At 47.4% G+C, this 26845-nt stretch overlaps 1 protein-coding gene across 1 annotated transcript in view; it reads right to left on the bottom strand.

Moving 5' to 3' along the window:
- LOC119386536 (COMM domain-containing protein 8) overlaps positions 1-26845 on the bottom strand; it is a 34530-nt gene continuing 7685 nt past the window's right edge. Inside the window, exons 2-5 of the mRNA XM_037653804.2 lie at positions 26427-26558; positions 23423-23569; positions 10188-10331; positions 1-158 (exon numbers count right to left, since the gene is read on the bottom strand). Coding sequence (XP_037509732.1) covers positions 135-158; positions 10188-10331; positions 23423-23569; positions 26427-26558 — 447 coding nt within the window. The 3' untranslated portion in view covers positions 1-134. The remainder of the gene's footprint in view (positions 159-10187; positions 10332-23422; positions 23570-26426; positions 26559-26845) is intronic.

Raw genomic sequence — 26845 nt, 5'->3', positions numbered from 1 at the left:
CATGTGAAATAGAGAAGTTTCGGCGATTCTCACAACACACCTTCACACACTTTATTTATCTAGCGGGTTCATAACATTTTCGCCTTAATAGGCAGTAGAGCTCCAGTTCCCAAGCTCGCTTCCACGGGGACTCGTCACACCCTAAACTGCGTCACAGCCTGCAAAAAAAAGAAAAAAAAATCACAGCATATCCACGGAGTGAATGATGATGAGTGGGCGAAGCTGCGGAGGTTCATCGGTAAACCGTGAATCTTCCGTGAATTCTGCCCAGTACATCATCACCGACGTGAGATCGGGCGCGTTTATACTAAAGGTTCGATGAGAGTTATGACGACTTGCAGCTCACTTTAATTTTACATGTACGCTGTGAATTTTCATTGTTTAGAAAACCATTGCTTTAGAAAACATCTGGCGTCTTTCGTTAAGCAGCTGGTGTCTTTTCGTTTTGCTTTAGAAACATCTGGCGTCTTTTCGTTTTGCTTTTAGAAAACATCTGGCGTCTTTCGTTGGTTTATTTCATCAATCAACGGCGTTTTGAACAAAATTTTTATTGTTTAATCACGCACAGGAGAAATCTCACCAGGCACTACCTTGGAGGTAAACAATGGCTGCTAATGGGAATGAGAGACAGAAGAAGTCGGCTTTTAGCTAACACTTACACTTCTACTTCTACTAACGTTTCCTACTGGAACATGCCAATGGCTGCTAATGGGGAATGAGAGACAGAAGAATTCGGCTTTTAGTTAACGCGCACGCTGCGAATTTTTTATTGTTCAACAACGCGCAGGAGAAATCTCCCACCGGCACCACCTTGGAGGTCAAGATCTGGTACTAGCGTTAAGACTGGTTACGCACTACGACGGGGACGAACGGGTGCCGCTTTAAGGAGCTTCGCCCCTAAAAAAGATACACGTTGAAAGCGCGATACGCTGGGCTATTTTGTAGGTCACGACTGCTGGAGAGAAAGACACCTTGAGCCAGGCCCGTAGGCAGGGGGAGGCCCCTAGGGGCCCGGCCCCTCCCCTCCCCCCCGAAATTTTGCTAAGCTATAGGTGTTTTTACCAAAAATAAATAAAAATAGGTGTTTTTCTCAAATAGTGTTTTTAGCAAGTGCCTCCCCCCCCCCCGAAAAAAATTTCTTGAGCAGTGTGCACTGTGGCATTAGTTGGTACTTATTTAGAAGGTGGAATCTAGCCATAAAATTTGACAGTGAAAAGCATGAACAGGTGTTAATACTGAGTACAAGATTGAACACATATTCTAGTCGTACATGTCAACGCCCATTGGTAGATTATTTTAGTGGGCTAGTTGGTGCATTGCATCAAGGAAATATATGCAGCCAAGAAGGGACGAACACGGGAAACGGTGAAGGAGACAGGAAAGCGGCTAGACTACCAACTCCTTGCCGCTCAGTCTAGCCGCTTTCCGGTCTCCTTCTCAGTTTCCTGTGTTTGTCCGTTTTTGGCTGGATATATTTCCTTGATAGATTATTTATTTATTTACTTCAAAATACTGCAGCCTTCAAGTGCTATCACAGGAGTAGGGAATAGGAAATACAATGAATTGCAAGACAAGATGCACTGAGCATGAATATCAATGGTTAGCAATACATAACAGGAATTCAGCAAATCATAAAGACCTTACATGGCCTGGTGAAGCATTCCACGGCTCAACAGTGTGAACAAAGAAAACGATGAAAAGGAGGCATATTCAGTTCATGACGACGCCTGGTGGATGTAACTTTACTGAGTGTAACTTTACAGAGTTAACTTTAGCTCTGTTCCATGCCATAATGACAGAGACGAACTTTATTGAATAACACCATTTAGAACGGGTATAAGCATAGGCGTGCGCACAGGGGGGGGGGGGGCGGCAAATTCAGCCCCATACATTGACATAATAGGGAGGGGGGGCGCAATGTCAACGCCATACATTGACATAATTGGGAGGGGAGGGCACCGCGACGAACCTTCGCCCGCCCTGATGACATAACTGGGAGGGGAGGGCACCGCGACGAACCTTCGCCCGCCCTGAAGGGGAACCCTGCGTTCGCCTATAGGTATAAGAGCACTGCTATACGGTTTTGTATAGACAGAGCCTCTATCAATATCCAGTGGTCTGTAGATGCACGTTTCTGAACCAAGGTGGGTGTATATATGGCTCAATTGACTTCAGATACATACAGATGAAAGTGTGCAAACAAAGACAGAAGGGAAGAGAATCTGACGACACAAATGTCATTTCCCTTCAGCCCATGTCTACACGCCTTACTTTTTTCTCTACAATGAATCCCTACCAAATTAGTTCATCTTTGAGCCATTTTAAGACTTTGGATAGCATCACTCCAGCCAAGAGAAACTTGTAACACCTGCAGCTGTGCCCGACCCTGAAAAGTGTGGCCAGCAAGTGGATTAGTGTTAGTACTGCTTGAAGCAAATGCATGGACAAGGTGCCCTATTTTGCTGCTGAGAGTACAGATGCATCCCAGCATTTTCCAGCCCACAGTTTCTCACAAGAACAATTTATTTTCAGCTTGACATGGTGACACACGTGCCCCTGTCAACAATTTTTATGTAGCTCACATTGTAATAAAAGCAATGTTCTGTGCACGAGTAGTGAAAGTTAGTTGAACTATGAGTACTACAACCGAATGTAAAAAAAACAAATTCTGCGTTGCGTGCTTAGTCGCTTCTCCCCATTTTTCCTTAAGCAAGCAATAACATAAATTCATGCCAACGCACCTGATTATGGTAGTAGAATAAACGTGGTGGCACACGAGTGCCAGAAACCTGTGTCGATCTGTGCCTATCAATTTTCTGCAGTAGTCATCAGATGGTAAAGTGGTCTTAAAGAGTGCCTCACCACATTCAGCATTTCAACTGAAGTAGCATGGTGCAAGGTGATCGTGTCTGCAAAGTACGATATGCCTGCTTGGCACGAAAATGGTGGAATGCTAAAATGGAAGGGTGCGTGCCCTTCTTTTTGTGGGAGCTGCCCTCTTAGAGTGAAAGGCAACAGGCACACATGCGCACGTAGCGGATATGGCGACTTATTAGCCTCTTGTGACCAGGAGGAAACTCGCAATGCTACTGTCAGACTGTGGGCTTCCTAGGAAGAAACGGTTCTTGCTACTCTGCCTCCAGAGCGCCTGGAGCTACCGAATGATAAGAGTGCATCTCATGCTTGTACAGAGTGTAGTGCAGAAGATATACCGGAGCAGCTCCTGTCTCACTGCGCCAAAGTAAACCAAAAAAATCACACCATCTCCCGCTAAAGGGGACCATGAGGCGATGCAAAGCAGTGTTTCGGCATGTAGAGCCCGCGTTTCAGAGGTGGAGTAGTGAAGGGGAAAGGGGAAGTGGAGAAGGGGAAAGGAGAAGGTGGAGGGGATAGGGAAAGGGGAGAGGTGATGTGGAGAGGGGAGGGGAGATGGGGAAAGGGGGAGGAGAGATGGGAGGGGAGAGGGTGAGTAGAGAGGGGAAGTGGAGAGGGGTGGGAAAGGGAAATGAGAGGGGAAAGGGAAGGGGAGAGGTGATGTGGAGAGGAAAATGGGAGAGAGGGAGTGGAGAGGAGAGGTGGAGAAGGTTTGTGCATGCGCAGTAAGGGTGGTCACGCCGCACACCACCACCACCACCGTATTGAACTCCGCCATAAGATGCTTCACATCTAAAAGCAAGCAACCATGGTCGCTACACTTTGCCACCAGGGACTGCCAGCAGCAACCAAGAAGCAGCCACTCTTTCCTGCACGCGAACACAGCCAGTTGAAGGGGCCTCCTGATGATGCATGGTGCTTTTGGCACAAAGGCCTGGTTACAAGTATCTCCAAAGAGCATGATGACAATCGTTGATGGGTGTCACTATCCATTGTTTTAAAGAGTCAAATGAATGCAGATCTGTCACGCTTATATATTTGGTATCACTTTAAAGCAGGTAATTTCTGAAGGAAGTTCAACAAGATACCAGTGGGGCATGAAATGGAAACCTGTTATGCATGCCTGGCTAAGCCATTAGAGAATTTCAGTTTATCTTACACTTCTTTGCATATTATGGGCTAATGGAAAAATCTAGGGGTGTGCGAATACTTTCGAATATTTTTCGAATAGTGTCTCGAAATAAAAAAAAGTTTGCTATTCGATTTGATTCGCACCGAAATTTTACTATCCGAAGTATTGGAACTTCCGGAATATAAATATAATGGTTTATAATAACGGAAAATAAATATAAAGACGATAAATCAGCGTGCAGCGTGCTTGGTCTTGCGTTTTGGGGCGCCGACGTGTGAAACTGCTAGCCGCTTCCACCGACGCTCCGAGCGGTCGCTGCGCGACGAGCTTGTGGGGTCCGCTGCCGATGCGTAAAATGCCTATCCACGGTTCCGAGGAGCCAGTGAGCGATGCGATTCGTTGCTTGTGACGAAACACATTGCGGCTTGTTCGCTTTCGCATGTCCGCTAGAGCGATGTTCTCGCCCGCAAAGTTCGGATTCGTCTCATAGATCGGCGCCGTGAGCGGAGTTAGACCTAGCCACAACTCGGAGCAGTAAGCTCGGTAGCGATGTGCGTGGCCGGGATACCCGATGTTTCAAAGTACGTCATGCTCGATCGCGAGTACGAAGAGTCGTCGCGCGATGGTCTTCGTCACGAGGTGCGAGATGCTGATAAGCAGAACAGTTGGTCCGAGACGCACGTCTGTGCAGTTTGTCCGAGACGCACGTCTGTGATGTTCGCGACAAGCGTGGCGCACTATCGTAACCTGATGCTTGAGCTTCCGCTTGCAGCTGCCAAACTAAAGCGTAATTATATTCCAAATGATCGTCGACCCATGAACACAGAACGAGTGCGAACGCGTCACTAAGTAGCGCGATTTTAGACAGCCGTGACCTCGCGACGTGCACGCAGCAGACGACACTCTCCCGGAGCGAGGATCGGACCAATGGCGAGGCGTGCTGGAGCAACATGGCGGATGCAGCCAATCTAAGGCCTGAAAACGAACTTCATACATTTGCTTTTCTTTGCGCTTTTTTTTCGGAATGGAGGACCTAGCTGATGCGGGAAATTTGAAGACGGAGAAATGCTCTTTCCGACGAGCCCAAGATGGCGGCGGCCGGTTGCGCCGTTGCGGAGCTATAATTTTTTTAACAATTTTTTACTGCACTTCTACGTAGTTTTCAGTGACGATATTTTGGAATTAGGAAAAGGGTTACAGGAACTGAAAATGTGATTTTCGAAAATCGATTTTATTAAATTTCGCGATACGAAAGCCGCGGCCTCCCTTAGGCATAAATCTGTTCTTTGACTATGTTTGTAACTTGTAACCGTTCCTGTCTCGTAACAACATACTTAGGGATTCTCAGCAGCTTTTTTCTGTAATTTCCCTTCGAAGTATTCGAAAAATATTTGAGAAATATTCGAAAATTATTCGTTTCGATTCGCACTCAATCTTTATTATTCGAATTCACTTCGCACCCAAAATTTTGCTATTCGCACAGCTCTAGAAAAATCTGATGTGATGAGCAACGCTGGTGATGACATCTCATGATACAGAGCCAAACTGGAAGCACACAAGGGCGTGCCAAAGAATAAAAGAAAGCAATCCCTTGTCCTCTACGTGCCTTTTGGTATCCCCAGCGATTGTCGTGACGTCACCACTCACGCCTGGTCATGTCAGCAACAAAAAAAAAACCATCTGCTTGGAGGTATGTGCACTCCCGCTCTTCCTCCTCGCATAGTGAGGAGGAGTACTCATCCAGGAGGAGAGACGAGACGACGAACGGAGCATCGCGAAGGAAAGAGCGAAACGAGCGAGGGCCTCTTTTGGATCATCAATGTGTGCAACTCCGCTATTACGGCACCGCTGAAAAAAAATTCCCATGGCGATGTTTTTGTTGAAGACATGTGCACAAATGCAACACCACAACTAAATTTCGACCTCTGGATGGTTTAGGGGCCCTAAAATGGCTCCTTTGCCAGCGCTCTGTCGCTCAGTCTCGCCGCAGCGGCTCATTTGTCAGTGCATGCGCTCCAGCGCAAGCGACAGCCTGACTCCGATCATCCAGTAGATATAGCTAGACAGCAGGCTGTGAATTCTCAAGTAAAGGCAAAGTAGCCTGCCGAGACTCCGGATAAAGGGAGGCCAGATTAGCACGTTATGGAGAAGCGTACCAAGCATAGAAGTACGCCAAGACTGAGGCTACTGCAGCCGCCGCCATTGCTCAGCAACATCAACAACAAGGAGAACAGGCCTAACTTGAATGAAACACTGTTTGCATAGTCTTTGCAAAACCAAGCCAAACATGCATTTTGCTCGTGATAACCAGGTTTACAAGAGTTAAAGGGTCCCTAAACCACCCAGAGGTTGAAATTTAGTTGTAGTGTTGCAGTGGTGCACGAGTCTACAACGAACACCGTAAGAATTTTTTTCAAAATGGTGCCATAATAGCAGAGTTACACGCGTTTGATGATATAAAAGACGCCCTTTCTCGTTTCTCCCTTTCCTTTGCTCGTCAGCTCGTCTCTCCTCCTGGCTGAGTGTTCCAGCTCACCGTGTGAGGAGGAAGAGCAGCAAGCGAGCGGACAAACAGGTGTTGCAGATGACGAGCAGACGACATGTTGACATCACGGCAAACGTTGAGGGGATGAGGAACGCCGAAAGGCACGGAGAGGAGAAGGGATTGTTTCTTGGAACTTGAGGGGCGCCCGCAGCTCGTAGTGCTGCCGCGTTTGGCACTGTTGATCGTGACGGTATTATGAATTACATACGCGCGTTTTCTTGAAATGTTAAAAAAATTATCAAAGGCGGTATAGCGGCCCTTTAAACCTTTAACCTTTAAATTTTTTCGTGTTCTATCAACTTTGGGCTCTCACCTTCGCTGGCGCACCTACTCCCCATGCTTTCGTAGAGTGTTTTGGGGGACATCGGTCCCTAAAATACGCCCAGTATTTGAATCCCGTTTCAGAGGCATGGCCGCTTCACATGACAGCTCCATTTCCTTGCCAAGTATGCACAAGGTTCAAAAATGACAAAATTAGCAAAAAAGCATATTCGGCTGCTGAAAATTGCATATTTTAATGTGTAAACATTCATATGTGGATTCAATGAGAAAACTGTCCGTCAGCCTGTCCCTCTCTATGAATGAACATAAGACTGAGAATTTTTCCAAATTGCTCGTCTCTTTGTGAGACACAACCAAATGAATCCAACAGGAAATTAGGCCATCATCATCATCAGCAGCAGCCTGTCTACGCCCACTGCAGGGCAAAGGCCTCACCCATGTTCCACCAATCAGCCCGGTCCTGCGCTTTCTGCTGCCACGTTATACCTACAAACTTCTCAATCTCATCTACCCACCTAATTTTCTGTCTCCCCCTCACGCGTTTGTCATCTCCTGGAATCCAGTCAGTTACCCTTAGTGACCACCGGTTATCCTCCCGACGTGCTACGTGCCCGGCCCATATCCATTTCCACTTCTTGATTTCAACTATGACATCCTTAACCCCCGTTTGTTCCCTGACCCACTCTGCTCTCTTCCTGTCTCTTAAGGTTACACCTATCATTTTCCTTTCCATCACTCGCTGCGTCGTCCTCAATTTAAGTTGAACCCTCTTTGTAAGTCTCCAGGTTTCTGCTCCGTAGGTAAGTACCGGTAAGATGCAGCTGTTATATACCTTCCTCTTGAGAGATAGTGGTAGACTACCATTCATGATTTGATAATGCTTGCCGCATAGGCCAGCATAGGGGACATCAGGGCCGTAACTAAGGGGGGGTTGAGGGGGTTCTGACACCCCCCGAAATTTTTTCATTCTTTAACTTTTCGGGTGATAGTCAAATATTTGCATGCCTTCACAGCGACTACGAGTTGCCAAAGTTGGCCATTCTACACACAAATACCCCCCGAAAAAAATTCCTGGGTACGGCCCTGGGGGATATTAATTGTTGTCTTTAAGTGTAGTGTAGTAACTGTGACATAAATACAAATGAAAAACTTTAATTCATTTCAATTTATGTCAAAGTTACTACACTGCAGTTAAAGACAACAATTACTGTCCCCTGGCCTAATTGCCTGTTGGATTCATCTGGTTGTGCCGGTCCCTATATCACATAAGACGATCATTGCCACAGCGAAACAAATAAAACAAAATGAGCTTTCTGGGAGGGGCTGGCTTTTAACCTGGGCCCCCACTCTCCGAAAGGAAGTGTCTTAACCAGTGGGCTATACACCCATGCTTGTAAAATGTGAATATATATTTTAACTTCTAAAGGGTTTCCACTTGGGCATGTTGGTTCATTAGGACAAGCAGTGTTGCCCATCGGATGGGACAAAGGAAGAAACGTCGTGCTCTCTGTGTGTTATTGTGTTCTCCCCTTTGTCCTGTCCTATGCGCAACACTACTCGTCATGTATTTGAAGCATACGAATGTATTGTACTGGTGGTGCAACACAAATGCACAAGAACTTTCGATGAAGGGTTAGTTGAATTTCCTGGCAGTGGAATAAAAACTACCATCTTCTACATCTTGTCCTGCAGAGGCAGGACAGGATTTAAAACTGACATGGAGAATAAATAGTATACAACAGGAAAATTCAAACTTTGCAAATATTAGTTGCCAAACATGAGTTCCGATGTTTGCGGGATGCGCGTTCCAAGGAGCCGCTCAAGACACAAACGCTAGAAAGCAAATGCCTTGCCAATGTCGCCCATAAACAGCGTTCTAGGGAAGGCCACAGCCTGCAGTAAAACTTGCGGGGGCACTGGCCAAGCTGACAACTGAACAAAGAAGATTAGTGGTTCGAGGCAAGCTCAGCGTGCAAGTATTCGCCACTGCGCATGGTTCTGTCTGGTTGTTGTCGCTGCCTCTCTATCCTCTCTGAGGACTTCAGCTGGCCACAGCCCTAAGCACACATTTGGCGCTTGTAACGTGAGGCCGGCTGGTAGCTCTCGGAGATGGACACTGACATTCTTGTTTGCTGCAAGTGAGTTCTGAGGAATCCCGCAAGGGTTAAGAAAGAGGAACTGACAACCACCCATATGTAGAAGGAAGCCACAAGTAAATCCATATTCTCAGAAATGAAGGTCCTTAAAGCAAAATTATTCCTGGTCCAGGGATCGAACCCAGGACCAACGCCTTTCTGAGGCGGTCGCTCTACCAAGTGAGCTAACCAGGATATTATTAGACTTCTTTCAAATAATCCCAGAACGCCCCGTGAGCGTGCGGAGCACTATGGGAAAAGTTTGTATGTCGAGCAAGCCGGCTGTTTCGTCGTCGCCCCCTGCTTGTTGGCGCTGTGGGAGCCAAAAAAGAAAAGAACACGTCGCCGCTTGTCGAATATTCTTAAATCGTAAATACTAGGCCTGAAGTATGAAAGGAATAGCGCGGTCAGTGCAAGTACTACTGAGCAGATGTAGCAGTTAAGCGGCATACAAGCGTGTTTTCGCATGCCTCAAGACGTACTATCATGAGCAATATCATATGAAACACCGAATTCATGTTTATTCAATGATTACGTGCAAAGCCTTTTAGAAATCACTGTCAAATATCAAGAGGTCATACCTTGCCAACCAACATTGAAAGATAGTTCTTTCCATTTGTTTTACCTGACAACATCACCAAAGCCTCACTAATTAGAACCATAGTTGACAGATCTGCAAGGCTGTGCACAATTTCATCAACAGAGAAAAAAGAAGAAAGAACTGCTGTCAACGACCTCACCAAGAAAGGCTCTTTTGTCAAGTCTGGATTTCCAACAACAAAAGCATGCAAACTACTGCTGACAACTGAACCAAAGGGCACACATGTGTCTGCATTTGTGACCGTTACGTAAAAGGTGCGAATGAACTTCTATGCACATTCTGCAAAAGACAGCAGCATGTCTCAAAAGCCTAATTCCAGGCTTGGTCGTTCCTCCCAGGCATGCACTCTCGAAATGCGCTTGTACTTTCGCCATCAGCAATTAGCGAAATATATGGTGATGGGAGTACAAGCCACCAGGGCACTTTGGTAACGCTGGCCTCCCTCTCCATTTGCCTTGCCCCTGTGAGTGGGGGGTCTTCTGCCTCCCAGCTGAGGTCACTCGGCTCTGCTCTTATTCCTGATGGAAAACTCCCTCATGTGCATATCCCCTTAACAATGCTGCTAGTGGCAGCTGCCACTAGCTTCGAGCACCCAAAAGAAAAAGGAACACCGCCCACCTTGTGTGCAGCCTCAAGAGATGCCATGAGCAACTCGACTTCAGCGATGCTCAATTCCATGCACAAGACGTGGTCGCCCACTGTCAGGTTCAGGTTGGCCAGCGGCACGCCCAAACTTGCTACTGTGTCACTGCCAAGCACCAACTGGAAATGAGTTCACGCAATTCTGCAATTCATAAGAACATGTAGGCAGTGGACAATAAGGCGTATATACTGTGACATCAGAGAGTTATGGCCTAAGCCTTCAAAAGTAGCAGTAATTTAGGCTCATTGCTTTTCCACATTGTTAAGGTGCTGCAGTGCAAGGCAAGACAATACAGAAAGGACAAAGATGAGAGCTTACTGCAGGTTTATTGTTTGGTACACACCTTTATACAAAGATCAGAAAAAAAAAAGAAATCCGAAATGCAACATCTTAAAAGACACCATCATTGCCAGGTGTTTGCAATGACATCATCAAGATATGCAGACTTTTTTAGGTATAAAGCTTAGAATGAATTGCTTATGCAGGAGCATTCTTCACATGCCATGCTAGGGGATTCTACAATGATGTGTGTGCGATCATCCATGTGCGAAAAAAACAACAGGCCTGTGAGGAACACGCAGCACAGTCGCAGCGAAAGCTGGAAGAGTGGCCTTTGTAAACTCTCTTGGGGCGATTGATACAAGTACAGTTGCAGGGTATCCACTACGCCATAAATCATCATAATAGTTTTTTGAATAGGGAAGCACCCACTTTGTCATTATTCGTCATTCCGCGGAGAAGCGAGGTACCTGCCACATATCTGTAAGGTTATTATGCGCACTTTGTTGAGCTGTGGCTCATGACGATGAAGGCTGAGCACTTTAGTGGGAAGCTTTAAACGACACAGTTATTGCGCATTTCGCATTGTGCAATGCCTGGTTGCTATTTTACTCTTCTATCATACTATATTACATATGTTCACGTGACTCCTTGCCTGACACGACACCTGTACAGGGTCTTTTTGCAAAGGAGTCTCAACCGCCGGTGCAGCTCTGTGGTAGAATACTTGGCTGTCTCGCAGAGGGCCCAGGTTCAAATCCCATCTGATCGTGGAATTTATTATTTCTTTTTCTGCGAAGCGCAGTTTGCGCTTCGCGAAAACGGAACCTTTGAACCACGTGCACCGTTCCCCTTGGGAATGCCAAAGAATTTCTTTTTTCCATGAATCAAACATAAACGAACTAGCAGCATTTTATTACGTCTCTTGATGCACAAAAAGTTCTTTTTTTATTACAACTAGTTTGATTACGAGTGATTAACTGTAGTCGGACTCTCTCACGTCATTGGGATCATTTCCAAAATTTCCCACTCGTGGCGCTCATCGTGTGATACATTTAGGTTAACATCTCGGTAAGTAGGGCACTGCTGTTGATAATATTGCCATTTTAGACGTTGTCATACATTGAGCTTTCACTCTGACATAAATTGTTACAGTAAAAGCTCGTTAATTCGACTCTCGTTAATTCGGAAAATCGGTTAATTCGGACACGTCATTTGGTCCCTGTAAATATACGCATCACTCTATGAGACTGGGCGCTCGTTATTTCGGACAGATTTGACCGCAAGTCAGATAATTCAGCGACTTTCGGGCCGCTGGCGAGGCTCGAAAACGAAAAAAGAAGAACTCGGAACAAAAGTGAAGCTCAAACGCAGCATCGCCATGGACATCAATTATCGACTTGGCTTGGATTGAGACTGGTTGAACGCCTTTTTTTCCCGTGTGGGTTTGTTGCTTTGTTCCCGTTGGTTGTGCTACATCGTTGATCGCCGATTTATCGAGGAAAGTTTCAGTACGGCTCCTTTAGGTTGATCGTTGCTGGTGCTTTGTGCCGACTTCTCGTGCGACCGCACTCTCCGCCGATGGCAACGCCGGCGAAGCGGCCCAAGTACGAGGCCAAGGACTTCACCACCAAAGTAGAAATTTTGCGTGCTCTGAATAACGGGCTCTCCCGACAAGAAGTGATGAAGAGTGATGAAAGGGGATCCTTCAATCGGCGGCAAGAAGCAAGGAACGAGTAACCGTACTTTTATCCCCCAACGTGACGGGAACAGAGCGCTTGCCGCTTCTCGTTATCGGAAAGGTTCTAAAGCCACGCTGCTTTAAGAACATCAACAATCTTCCCGTGGATTACCGTGCCAACCGAAAAGCGTGGATGACGGGTGAAACTTTGGCGGTACTGCAGACATCATGCGAGCTGCTGAGCACCTTGAAGGGCTCAGAAAAATTGTGTCCGCGCGAATTTCTGCTCGAAAACACAAGCATCCGCGATTACTTTGTTAAGTAAAGGTATGTTGAAAAAACTCATGCATTTATTGCGTTTATTTTGACCATTCGATAATTCGGACATTCGGTTAATTCGGACATTTTTTCTGGTCCCTAGAAATCCAAATTAACGAGCTTTTACTGTATTTGCCTTTAGTGTCCCTTTAACACAAAAAGAAAAGCTCAGCGTACTTCATGATTGGCCTGATCAGGGTTTTATATGCAGTTAGCATGCAATCCTTGGTAGCATCCTTTAATGTACGGTTTAAGTAGAATAGCTTGCAAAGGTCCTTCGAGTGGATGTGGTCTATGTGTTTGTGCCATTTCAAGTTATGTGTGAAAGTCACCCCAAGGTACTTAAACTGATCTACATGTGTAATGTTATTTCTTCTGTAAACATAAAAACGTAAAGGCTTAACCTTATTGAAGAAGGTCATCAAGACGTTCTTTGTTACATTAGTAGACAGTTGCCCGGAATCGCTCAAAGCACAGAACATAGAAAAAACATCATTTAATAGAAACTGTTAGATGCTCTTAAACTACGCAAAATGACCAGGACACAAGTAATAAAACACAGAGAACACCACGAGCGCGTACTGCGGACAGTTTAATTTCTGGTAAACAAAAAACAGATATTTCAACCAGGAACCTGTACACGTGACCAACCTGAGAATCTCGCATGTGCCGGCCTTCTAAATATCTGTTCCTTGCTTACCAGAAATTGAACAGTTGGCAGTCTGAGCTCGTGGTGTGCTCTGTGTTTTTTTTTTACTTCTGTCCTTGTCATTTTGCACAGTTTAAGAACGTCTAACAGCAATGGACCAACTAGCCCACTTGAACATATTACTGAATAGAAACTGGTCAGTACTATTGGAAATTACAGAATATAGTACAGTAAAAGCTCGTTAATTCGACTCTCGTTAATTCGGAAAATCGGTTAATTCGGACACGCCATCTGGTCCCTGTAAATATATGCATCACTCTATGAGACTGGGCGCTCGTTATTTCGGACAGATTTGACGGCAAATCGGATAATTCGGCGACTTTCGGGCCGCTGGCGAGGCTTGAAAACGAAAAAAGAACCATTCGGAACAAAAGTGAAGCCCAAACGCAGCATCGCCATGGACATCAATTATCAGCTTGGCTTGACTTGAGACTGGTTGAACGCCTTTTTATCGAGGAACAATTCATTACGGCTCCTTTAGCTTGATCGTTGCTGGTGCTTTTGTACTGACTTCTCGTGTGAACGCACTCTCCGCCGATGGCAACGCCAGCAAAGCGGCCCAAGTACGAGGCCAAGGACTTCACCACCAAAGTAGAAGTTTTGCGCGCCCTGAAAAATGGGCTCTTGTTCGCGTATGTTCGAGCATTGTTCGAACATACGCGAACTATACGAACTCTTGTTCGAGCATTGTTCGCGTATGTGTGGCAGAGCACGCATGCGCACGCCATTGCCAACTGTTTCAGGCACAGTGGCTTTGTTGTACCCGACTCCAGCGATGCCGCAGTCGCCGAAATGTCGCCGAACGACGGTGCCGATGACGGGCAGGATTTCGGAAGTGTTATGCCTGATGCAGTGACACTCTTTGTTTGTTCGTTTGCCCTGAGGAGACTGGCACATACCCACGAGGGGGATTGGCCACACTGACAATTATATATGAAACTTCAAAAAGAAAAAAAAATAAACACGAAACGCGAGGTAAATAAAAAAGGAACACTCGATGATTATATCGGCATTGATGGCGCTGCCACTGCCGGCTGTCTGACTGATGAGCAAATCGTCAAGGAAGTGATGCATGGCGACGAATCCGAGAACGAAGAGCCTGAAGAGGGGCAGCCACACTACGAGCCACACAGGCCCCTTTGTACTGTGAAGGATGCCGCAGAGGCCCTCGTCGTCCTTAAAGAATTTTGTTTTGGCACTGCAGACAGCATGCGAGCTGCTGAGCACCTTGAAGGGCTCAGAAAAATTGTGTCCGCGCGAATTTCTGCTCGAAAACAGAGACGCATCCGCGATTACCTTGTAAAGTAAAGGTATGTTGAAAAAACTGTTGCATTTATTGCGTTTATTTCGACCATTCGATAATTCGGACATTCGGTTAATTCGAACATATTTTCCGGTCCCTAGAAATCTGAATTAACGAGCTTTTACTGTATACAGTCGTCTGCATAGGAATGCAGTTTAACCGGTGTGTTCTGAGTGACCTTCACAATGTTATTAATATGAATAACAAACAAAATGCACCCACTACAGATCCTTGCGCAATTGCACAACAAGTGGTTGGTTTAAAGGCCCATTAATTACAAAGCACACAGGTATAATTGATTATCATTATCATTACCAGCATCCACAACATGTGCAGCTGCGCAGGTGCGCATGTTGCCTTATGGACCCCTAGTGGGTACCTCATTAACTCGCAAAAGGAAGAATTATTTAGACTGGATGGGGCGTGCACACAGACAGGGACACAAGTGCACACCCCATCCAGTCTAAATATGAACCAATACCAACTAGCCCAATTAGCCGTGCTTTTTGCAATACAGGAAGAATTATGTTGTAGTGGGCACTTCACAACTGTACTTGAGTAGGCATTCGAGGATAGTGTCACGTGGTCGTGACGTCGACGAAGACAGCAGTCGGCGTTTGCAGGATGAAACTGTTTATTTGGCCGAACTTGTGGCCGGAAAATCAGAACTAGCACTACAGCAATACACGCTGTACAATGATAGCGGCGAACAGGGCGTCGTCTGTCGATCAACTGACAAGTGGTCAAGCGCGTCGGCTTATATACAGGCGCTATCGAACTTTCCAGCGATATCGCTGGTGGTTGCGCAATCTCTAGAATGAGCTCGAGCGTTCGCGTCTTGCGCGCAATCTTAACAAAATCATCTACAACAATCGTGAAGCTTCTCGAAGAATGAGGCGTGGTTTGCGCTGAGCGTTGCCGACAGCCTTTGTGGGCGAATGCAGCAAAAGTGATCAGAAACGTATGTGGCAATGCCCCCCTCTGAAAAAGCATCGTCCCGATGCTTAAAAACAGAACATGAATAGATGCAATACTTAACGAAAACTAAGCAGACAAACATTAGAGTCCTTAGGTGCGTTAACGAGCATAGTACGGTTTAAGGCGCACCACATGCACGACCTCGGGTCGAGCTCGGCGCCTCTGAGAGTTCGTGATGCCGTCGGGGACAACCTCGTAGTCGAGTGCGCCGAGACGTCGAAGTACCTTGTACGGTCCGAAGTATCATCGACGAAGCTTCTCGCTCAGTCCACGTCGTCGTATTGGCGTCCAGACCCAGACACGGTCGCCGGGCTGGTACTCCACGAAGCGTCGTCGAAGATTGTAGCGACGGCTGTCGGTGTGCTGCTGGGTCTTGATGCGCAGGCGGGCGAGCTGTCGAGCTTCTTCGGCACGTTGTAAGTAAGCGGCGGCGTCGAGGTTTTCTTCGTCGGTGACGTTCGGTAGCATGGCGTCGAGTGTCGTCGCCGGGCTCCTTCCGTAGACCAACTTGTACGGCGTCATCTGCGTCGTTTCTTGGACGGCCGTGTTGTATCCGAAGGTCACGTACGGAAGGATGGCATCCCATGTCTTGTGCTCGACGTCAACGTACATGGCCAGCATGTCGGCGATGGTCTTATTTAGCCGCTCGGTGAGGCCATTGGTTTGAGGGTGGTAGGCAGTGGTCCAGCGGTGGCTTGTCTGGCTGTACCTCAAGATCGCCTGAGTTAGCTCCGCTGTAAACGCCGTACCTCTGTCGGTGATGAGGACCTCTGGGGCGCCATGACGCAGAACGATGTCTTCAACAAAGAACTTCGCTACCTCAGCAGCACTGCCTCTAGGTAGGGCCCTTGTTTCGGCGTAGCGGGTCAGGTAGTCGGTAGCTACGACGATCCACTTATTACCGCTAGTCGACGTTGGGAACGGCCCCAGGAGGTCCATCCCGATCTGCTGGAACGGTCGCCGAGGTGGCTCGATCGGCTGAAGAAAGCCCGCTGGTCTTGTGGGCGGTGTCTTGCGTCGCTGACAGTCTTGGCATGTCCTTACGTAGCGAGTGACGTCGGCGGCAAGGCGCGGCCAGTAGTACTTTTCCTGTACTCTTGCCAGCGTTCGGGAAACACCGAGGTGTCCTGCTGTCGGGTCGTCGTGCAGGGCCTCGAGGACTTCTGGTCGCAATTCTTGAGGCACCACGAGAAGGTACTTGGCTCGACGTGGCGAGAAGTTCTTCTTTTCGAGAACGCCGTTGCGTAAGAAAAACGACGCCAGTGCTCGCTTGAACACTTTCGGAACGACGGTGTTCTTGCCCTCGAGGTATTCCATGAGGCCTCTGAGTTCCGGGTCGGATCGCTGTTGTTCAGCGAAGTCGTCGGCACTTATGGTTCCCAAGAAGCAGTCATCATCCTGGTCGTCTTGCGGCGGCGGGTCCACGGGGGCACGAGACAGGCAGTCGGCGTCAGAGTGTTTTCTTCCGGACTTGTAAACGACGTGAATGTCGAATTCTTGCAGTCGTAGGCTCCACCGTGCGAGGCGACCGGAAGGGTCCTTCAAGTTAGCTAGCCAACACAAGGCATGGTGGTCGCTCACAACATTGAAGGGCCGGCTGTAGAGGTAGGGGCGAAACTTCGATGTAGCCCAGATGATGGCCAGGCACTCCTTTTCCGTTGTGGAATAGTTAATTTCTGCCTTTGACAGCGACCGGCTAGCACAACTGATGACCCTCTCCAGCCCGTCAGTCTTCTGCACGAGGACGGCGCCGAGTCCTAGGCTGCTTGCGTCGGTGTGGATTTCCGTATCGGCGTCTTCGTCGAAATGCGCTAGTATTGGAGGCATCTGAAGGCGTCGTTTAAGTTCTTGCCACTGTGTTCCGGTGAGGTAGTCGTTGATGTCGCGCGGCCGTTCGCCTGGCTACGGGCGTGGCGGGGGAGCGTAGCGTCGGGCGGCAGCGGCGTAGCTCAAGGCTTGCGGCTGAGGCTGTGGCGGTTCAAGGGTGCCCAGCGATTGCTGGATTTCTTCTTGAACGACGTCTGCGATGGAGTCCACTTGAGGCTGGGGTGAGGGCAACAGCTTGCGCAGTTCCTCTCGCACGATCGCTCGGATTGTTTCACGCAGGTCGTCGGAGCCGAGCGCATGAACAGCGGGGCTGTCTTGGATTGATCGGCGATTATATTGGCGGGTGCGCATTTCGAGCGTCTTCTCGATGGTCGTGGCTTCTGAGACGAATTCCTGGACGGTATTCGGTGGATTCCTCATAAGTCCAGCGAAGAGCTGTTCCTTTACTCCTCGCATGAGGAAACGAACCTTCTTCTCTTCAGGCATATTGGGGTCAGCGTGGCGGAATAGCCGGGTCATTTCTTCCGCGAAGATGGTCACGCTTTCGTTCGGGAGCTGAACCCGTGTCTCCAGCAAGGTTGCGGCCCTTTCCTTTCGAACGACACTTGCAAACGTCTGCAGGAAAGCGCTTCGAAAGGCGTCCCAAGTTTGAAGAGTGGACTCCCGATTCTCGAACCAGGTCCTTGCTGCGTCTTCAAGGTAAAAGTAAACGTGACGCAGCTTGTCCTCGGAGTCCCAGTTGTTGAATGTTGAGACCCTTTCGAAAGTCTCGAGCCAGGTGTCCGGGTCTTCGAATGACGACCCGCGGAAGGTTGGCGGCTCCTTGGGCTGCCGGAGCAGGATCGGCGCAGGCTGCACGGGGTCGGTCATTGTCGCTGCGGTGGGTGTTGTGACCTGGGGCTGCCTGGTTTGTTCGGGAAGGAGCCCGTGCTCTGGCTGCAGTCCCTTCTGCCTGCGGCTTGTTCGACGATCCGGGTTTTCTTTGCTGCCGTCCTCTTCGTGGCTTGGGCTTGGGTCAGCGCTTCGCGGGGGCGTCTGGATCATTGAAGAAGCAGCACCTCCACCAGATGTCACGTGGTCGTGACGTCGACGAAGACAGCAGTCGGCGTTTGCAGGATGAAACTGTTTATTTGGCCGAACTTGTGGCCGGAAAATCAGAACTAGCACTACAGCAATACACGCTGTACAATGATAGCGGCGAACAGGGCGTCGTCCGTCGATCAACTGACAAGCGGTCAAGCGCGTCGGCTTATATACAGGCGCTATCGAACTTTCCAGCGATATCGCTGGTGGTTGCGCAATCTCTAGAATGAGCTCGAGCGTTCGCGTCTTGCGCGCAATCTTAACAAAATCATCTACAACAATCGTGAAGCTTCTCGAAGAATGAGGCGCGGTTTGCGCTGAGCGTTGCCGACAGCCTTTGTGGGCGAATGCAGCAAAAGTGATCAGAAATGTACGTGGCAATAGTTTGAAAAGTGCCGGTTTACAGGCGTACAGACGTTCCTTTCCTTTCGGCATGGTTTAGGTGTACACCGAGAAGTGAAGCCAGGCTAGCGATGTAGAAAGCAATGTGAACAGGGTCCGATTATGCTTTCGTGTTCTACTCTTGAAGGCAAAGCTCAAGCACCCTCCAAGTTTTTTATTATCCTTCCGATAAGCGACTCACATGACCCTTGACCTCTTAATTCATAAGGTGTTGAGCAGTAGTGGAGCAGCATCCTGGCCACTTGTGTCCTGAATTCACCTGGTGTGATCTTCAGTTTACCTTTGATAGCCTGTAATACCTACTCCACAGTTTCATTGGAAGCAGGGAGATAAGGAAATACCAGCATACGGCAGATGCCATTCCTGGGCAGGAAATAAGCGCACTGGCTGCTGGCGAATGCTGGCCCATTGTCGAAAAAGATGTCTGGCAGACCATGTTGAGAAAGACAGTCCTGAACATAGAGATTGTGGCCTCTGCAGATTGTGATGGAACAGACTGAACATCTATCCACTTGGCAAACACATCCATTATCACTATGAAGTAGCATCCCATGAATGGACCTCCAAAGTCAACATGGGTCCTGGCCCTGGGCTTGTCAAGAAATGGCCATGGCATAACTGGTATCCTTCAGGCAGACTTCTAGTGCACTTCGCAAACAGAGCAGCTCCGCACCTGGTTCATCAAGCCATTTTCGATTCCAGGCCACCAGACATGGGACCTAAAGTGATCTCATTTCTCAATTCCAGGGTAGCCACCATGCAAAAGCTTGAGTACCTGTAATTGTAGGGACTTGGGAACGGTGTCCCACAAGAGGCATCTTTCATGCACAATAAGTTTGTTGGTCCTCATAGGGCCCTAGTCTCCAACTCTCTGAAGGAGGCCTCAGCCACTTGTGACAGAACAGGATGTCTTGCCGTAGCACTTCTAATGACTGCAGGTGACAGGATGTCAGGGTATGCTTGTTCCAACATAAAACCATCGTCATCATTATTAGCCAGACTACACCTACTGCAGGGCAAAGGCCTCTCCCAAGTTTCGCAAATCAACCTGGTCCTCAGATAAAACATCAGTACTGATAAAAACACCATCACGCATACAATTCATGACCTCAGTTGTAGGAAGAGGTAGCGCATCACCCTGTGTTGTCCCTCATTTTTTTCCTCGGTCCGTGTCATAGCTGGCAGCGCAACACAAGATGAAGATGCACCAACTAAATCTGTTGCAGCCTTATTAGCTGGCTGCGTTCATCAGCCCGGCCTAGCATACTGCCTGGTTTGTAGACAAGCTTGAACTGATAACTTGGTAGTGTGAGTGCCTAACTGAAAACTCTTGCTGATGCCTGGCTAGGCACACCTAGACTTGAACCAAAAGGTATGAGCAGTGGCTGGTGGTCGGCAAACTCACTCAGATTCAGATCGGGCATTGAGTTCACTGAGTGAGTTCGGGTGAGTCTGGAGTAAGTAAATGAGTTAGTTCAGGTGAGCACTATTTTGGTGAGTCAGAGTCCAAGTGAGTCCGGCTGAGAAAAATTTTAGTGAGTCCGAGTGAGACAGTGGAAGAAAATTTTGGCGAGTCTGAGTGCGAGTGAGCCCTAGCCACAATATATATTTTTTGAGTGAGTGAGCTCCACATTTTTTGCAGACCTACCGTATTTACTCGAATCTATGCCGCCCTCAAGTGCAGGCCAACCCTTGAAATTCGCAAGGCCAGAAAAAAAAAAATCTTACCTCGAACGCAGGCAGAATTAAAATACAGGCCGTTATATTGGCAGAAAACCCAGCATTTTTATTGCACAAGCGCAGACTCCGTAGGCACGTACTACGTAAAATGTTTATTCGTCGTCGTCGTCGTCATCGTTCGCAACATCGCTGTCCTCTTTGTCGCTAAGTTCATTCTAGAGGGCATCGTCCTCGCTTCCGTCCATCGCGTTGGATATAATTCAGGCGAAGGCCAGGGAAGTTGCCTTCAGGAAGGGTGTCGCACGAGCCAATTTTCAAGCATGCAGGGGCTGGGCAACGTGCTTCATGAAATGATTCGGGTTCGCCTGAGACGACAGACCTCCGTGTGTCAGAAGCTGCCCGCTGACTTCAGCGATACTTGATGGACAAACAGCGGGAAAAGGGCTACCAACTGGAGCAAATGTCAACCAAACCCCGGTGTGCTTCGACATGCCAATGGCATACACTGTGAGCAAAAAGGGTGCGAAGGAAGTCAAGCGTTGGATGGCGGGCTACGAAAAGCAGCGAACGACAGTAATGTTGTACTGCACTGCCGATGGACGAAAGCTTCCCCCATACATAATTTTCAAGCGCAAGACAGTACCAGCTGGAGAAAAGTTCGCCAGAAATGTTGTCGTGCGCATTCACGACAAAGGTTGGATGTCCAGCGGATTGATGGAGGACTGGGTGAAAACGGTTTGGGAACGCCGTCCAGGGGCCACATTGTGCAAGCAGCATGCCAAACTCGTGCAACGCTTGCAGGTTTGATGTTTTCTCCACGTGGAGAACGACCTTTTGCCTAAAGGCCGCGCTGTAGTGGCACTGCTTGGCTGGTACCATCGCTTCTGAAGCACAGTTAGTGCAGGCGTTTCGTGAGCACGTGTTTAAGGCAAGACTACACTGCATGATTACTTCCATAAAACTGACCAACTCTGCGCTCACACTACTCGCGCTGCTCGCGCCTCTGCCACCTCCGCGTCATGCGACAGGAAGAGAGAGGGTGTCAAAGTTCGTGGCATTCGCCGGCGCCGTAATCACGTGACCCGATCCACCTCTGCCCGCCTTTGCCAGCATGAAATCTCGCCGGCTCGACGACCCTCGCTGCAGGAACGTGGGACTGCGAGATTTCGGAACAATGGATAGTACGAAGCAGACGACACGGTCGGCCTGAGTAGTCATGGGGACCACCACTCTGCCGCTGAGCCCGAGCGACCTCGTCACCATGCAGCTACCATAGGATGTTGCGAAAATGAGCCTTGGACGTGCATGCACAGCCGTCTGCATACGGTAGCCTGAGATCAGTGCATGGTGAGCCGCCATACCGCTAGCCTGGCCGGGCTTTTAGGTAGGTGGCAGCTGCGGTCAAATCATGGTACTCGAATCTAAGCCGACCCCCCCACTTTCGCACATCGTTTTTTCGAAAAAAACATACTTTGATTCGAGTAAATACAGTATGTCTGTCACAGCAGTGACCGACCTTCCCCACAGATGTTGATGAAATTCATGGACACCAAAAACCAAATCAAGACCTTCCCTCTCTGTCTGACTGTTGTTCCACTCAGCAGCTAGCATAGAACGTGGAGCAAAAGCTACACGTCTTAAGGTTCCATCTGGTTCAGTCTGTGCCGAAACTACGCCGACACCATATGGTGACGCATTGCAACTGAGGAAGAGAGATATTTTAGAATAGTATTGGGCCAGAACAGGTTCATTTGACAACAGCCTTTTACTCTGATGAATGGTTGTCGTCACTCTATCCCCGAGCTCCACATTTTGCCTTCACGAAGCAGCTAATGCAAGGAATGCAGTCATGTTGAGATGTTTGACAAAAATCGTCAGTAGAAACTGAGCAGGCCAAGATAGTTTCGAAGCTCCTTCACATTCTATGGCTCTAGTGCATTGATGATGGCCTCCACATTCTTGGTGTCAGGATTTAACCTTGTTTGCATATGATGTGGCCCAGGTATTCTACTTCGGTAGCGAAGAACACGCGCTTCTCCAGCTTGCACCTAAGGCCAGCTTCCCAAAGTTTCTGCAGGATCATCATTCGATCTGACACGTGGCTTCTGTCATTGATGCCTGTAATAACAATGTCAATAAAGTACACCTCTGTTTTCGGCAAGCCACAGAGTAGTAGATTTTCCATCTCTCGCTGCAAAATAGCGGGTATGGCAGACACACCGAAAGTGTGTGTACTGGAAGTGACCCAAGTATGTTTTGATGGTCACAGCTTTATGGCTTACTGCATCCAGAGATATCTGCTAGTAGGCACTGCCCACTTAGCTGTTTTAATAGGAATGAGAATGTTTTCAAGCTGCAACCTCAGGATCTCCTCAGTTCCCTAGCACTGCCCTTCTAATACTACTTCTGCTCGCAGCAGTAGGTGGCAATAGTAGATGGTGGCACTACTGCCGATGCAGTGCTGCAGTAACAATTGTCACACTCGAACTTTGCATTTTTCAGAATTTAAGGGTTTTCAAGGAGCTGTACAAAATCTGTATACACTGCAGGCAGCTGAAGCTGCCCAAGAAGGAGAGGGTTAACATTTGTTGGCAACATTCGCAAGCGTCAAAAGTAGTATACCTCACAGAAGCACTGGCCAAAGAGTGTCATTCTTTAGCTGTAGGGGGAAAGGGGATACAAAAGAGACTCCATTCGTGTACAGTATGAGCCCTAGAAATTAGTGATTAATTCTCAAAGACCTCACGTGTGATGGCAGCAAATGACTCACAGGATTTAAACCAATATTGCTGTGGTGCAGAAGAAAAAGAAAACGTAAAGGAATTGAATTTCCTAATGCACTAATGCCTTATCAGCCTACACAGAAAAACATATATCAAATTCTTCCTTCTTTTCCACAGAAGGGACATTATGCCTCAAGCAAAAGACAATACAGCTCAAATTTCCCCACCTTGACACTCCAGTCTAGGTCAGTCAAGACACGAGCTCCGATGGCATCCGTCTTGTGTAGCCGTTGGCGAGTAATGTCCTCTCGCCGACTTTCTGTCACCTTGTGCACAACGGCTTGGTGAGTGGCTGGCAGGATGTCCAGTAACCTCTGAACGAAGCAAGAACCACAGGTTATCCATTGCCTGCCTAAAGGGCTCCTGAACCACCCCTCGTGCTTGGTGAAAAAAACACATATGGCGGAAATCAGACACTGCAATGAACAGCTCAGCCAAATCTTGCAGTTGTGTGCAGCAAAGATAGCTCATAAATGGTGTGTTGCCACCTTTTCACGCGCCCTCTTTTTATACAGCGGTCCATCCTCCCTTCTCTTCAGGGCTAATGGCTCTAGCTCTATTTCGTGATACAGCACATTTCTGCTGTAAATCCAGATAGCCGACATTATTCAAGGGCTGCATTTGAATAAGATGCACTTCTCGCCTCATTCGATGATTACTTGAAAAAGTGGTTTACTGTACACTGACTTTGCAGATCCCCTTCATAATCCAAATGCACAATTTAAACCAGTGGAGCCTTGAACACTGTCACAACAATGCGTGTGAAGTGCACCAAAAAATGTGGAAAAGTGTTGGATTTAAAATAAGGATGAATATATTCAGCATGTTTGGGATCATGTGCAGATTCAAACATGTTTAGGGTGTGGGCAGAGTCAACGTATTCTGACACAATCTCCTCCTCACAAGAAGACGTTTCAGGAGGCAGGCTGTGGAGAGTTGGTACTCGATTAAAGGACCAATAAAGAGGCCCCAGTTTTTTTACAGCTCCCAAACAAGCTCACTCATTCATTCAGAAGGCAATGGCGATCACATATTGCGAATGCAGATGCCAAAATTTGAAATAACACATCTCGAGCTAGTTGGTTGATCATAACAAGGCAAAAATAGCACGCACTTCACGAAGACGAACAGAAGAAACACAGGGCACATGTGTCCTGTGTCCCTTCTGTCCGTCCTCGCTAAGTGCACATTGTCTTAGCCTAGTTATAATTTGAAAAACAATTCCTGCAGCCCTCGTTGATCCTTTATGACCACTATGGTACCAGTGGCAATGAGACCAAAATCTGTGGCTACAGACGTTCCTGACATTGAGCTGAAAGAAAAGAATGACGAGATCAATGCTCTGGACAGTCAGGAAGCTAAAGAGAACACGAATACACAAGATCTACAAGAACAGCTAATACCTCACACCGGGATGGATTTCATGAATGCGTTTATACAGGATTCAGTGCATACGGTGACACCACACTGATGTGGCTTGCCTTGATTCATAGCCGCAATTTTATATATGGGCAGAAATTGAGGCGTAACTAACGTCCTCATCTACACCGACAGAAAAGACAGAAAGGAGCTAAACTGGTTGGTGTATGGAAGAGGTGAGACACACAGCACTAGGTGCGCATTTCCACAGCTGGAAATGAGTTGCCCCAGAATTTTTTTTGCACAGTTTCTAAAGTGCCCCTCTGCACCACTTGCTTCGAGCCTTTCAGCACGAGAAATTTGGCAAAAGGATTACAGCTTGGTCCACTCGTGAGACAATAGGACAGGTGTTGTCCCACTTTTTCAAAGACAAGTCATGGGTCAATGGGACACATTACATCTCACTTTTTTCTCGTAAACTAACCACCGTACTTTAGTGAAAATTGCTTCGTACTATTTCTAAGCAAGTTATTTAGACATTTCGCAGGCATATTTTCCGTTAACATGTGAAAAATATGTGTGAACCCACAGAGGGTTAAAGGAGAACTAGCCTAAATAACAACATTCAAAAGTCAGTCTAGGGATTTTTCTTGTAATCTAGGGAACTTTTGGGGGTCAATCTGAGGATAAAACATTGACTTATATTGGCATTCCTGCTGTGACATCGGCCTTTATACTCCCTTGACCCAGCCCAGCATGGAGGTGCTTTTTCTCTCCAGTGAAAAGGTAGACGAAAACAGGTCTGGCAGCGTCCATGCGTGTTATAATGTTGGTGTGACGAGTAGCATTGCCAGTGGTGTTGCACCTCAACAGTGCCAGAGGTATGGCAGAAAACTGTTGCCGTTATTAGTTTTCTAGTGAGATATCAGGTAACTGTACACATGCACGTATCACGAGATTCCCCCCCTTGTCCATTCAGCCCTCCTCCACCTCCCCCCGGAAATTTCTCGCTATGCCATTAATTAAAAAACAATGTTCGATGGTCACTGCCATTCATGCACGGCGGGAGCAAAACTTCAAAAAAAGAAACATATTTTTTAATAAAATGCCATCCGGCATTACTCTTGGAAGTGCTGCAGCCTACAGTGACTTCTTGAAAAATATCGTATACACACAGTTAATTAAATGTCTAACTAACTACCATTTACCAATTTAGCCTTTTTTTAATTAGTAACTAATAATGAGGCTATTGTCATTGGTTAATTCATTAATCGGAAAGGTTGCACTGCTTCTTTGTTTTTATAAGGTATTTCAGTTGTAACATCTTGATCTATTCTGCCTATTCATAACTATTATTGCATAATTAGAAACACTGCAAGTATCCTACTGCAATTATTCACTGCCTGTTTCCAGCTGTCACATTTGGCTGTGATAAAGGACGCAAGCACTAGTTTCAATGCAAGAATGCAGGCCGACTCGTTTAGTAAAAAAGCACATGATTACTCAAAAGTTCTAAAAAATGTCATCCGCCACACCAGCAGATGGCAAGAGATACAACAGGTACTTTGAGTAAATAAGTTAAGAACGAGCCACGGTGCACACATATGTATTTCAGCACAGAGTTGGAGTTAAAACATGGTGTCCTACGTGTCTTTCAAGTCTTAACTGCAGGTCAGCTTCATGAATGAGAATTCTTAAGATCAGAATGCAGCTGATCAAGAGAAGTCCTCGTGCCTAGAATGAACACAGTTTAAGCAACTCCGTTTTGTTACTTTGTATTGCAATTTAAAGGCATGCAGAGAGGATACATACCTTATCAGGATCAAGCAGAAAGTCCCTCCAGGCATTGTTGGATTGCCAAAACTCCGTGAGCGACCACACCTGAGAACACTGTTGGAACGATGGCTGCCCTGCACACAGGCTGCTTACTACTGTGTCCAGGTACTGGAAGAGTACAAATGAGCACTCTTAAAAGCATTGTAATGTGATACAGAGCTCAAGCAGTATTTTCCATCAAATTATACATCATTACAGTAAGGAAGGGCCTTCTTCCACAGAAGTAGGTACACAGCCAACTCAGGTTCGTGCCTGGTTGCTTGGCCCGTGATAGGCATTTTGGAACGCTCTTGGAGAGTAGGCAAGGAAGTTAAACCTTTATGACAAGTTTACGTTAATGACACTTACCATTTCTGGGAAAGCAGTGCCTTTGCCAGAAATTTATAATATTATGA

This window comes from Rhipicephalus sanguineus, chromosome 3 (genome assembly GCF_013339695.2).
Source record: "Rhipicephalus sanguineus isolate Rsan-2018 chromosome 3, BIME_Rsan_1.4, whole genome shotgun sequence".
Lineage (NCBI taxonomy): Eukaryota > Metazoa > Arthropoda > Arachnida > Ixodida > Ixodidae > Rhipicephalus > Rhipicephalus sanguineus.
Note: the sequence above shows the minus strand (reverse complement) of the source record. Positions and strands in the feature narration are given on the sequence as shown.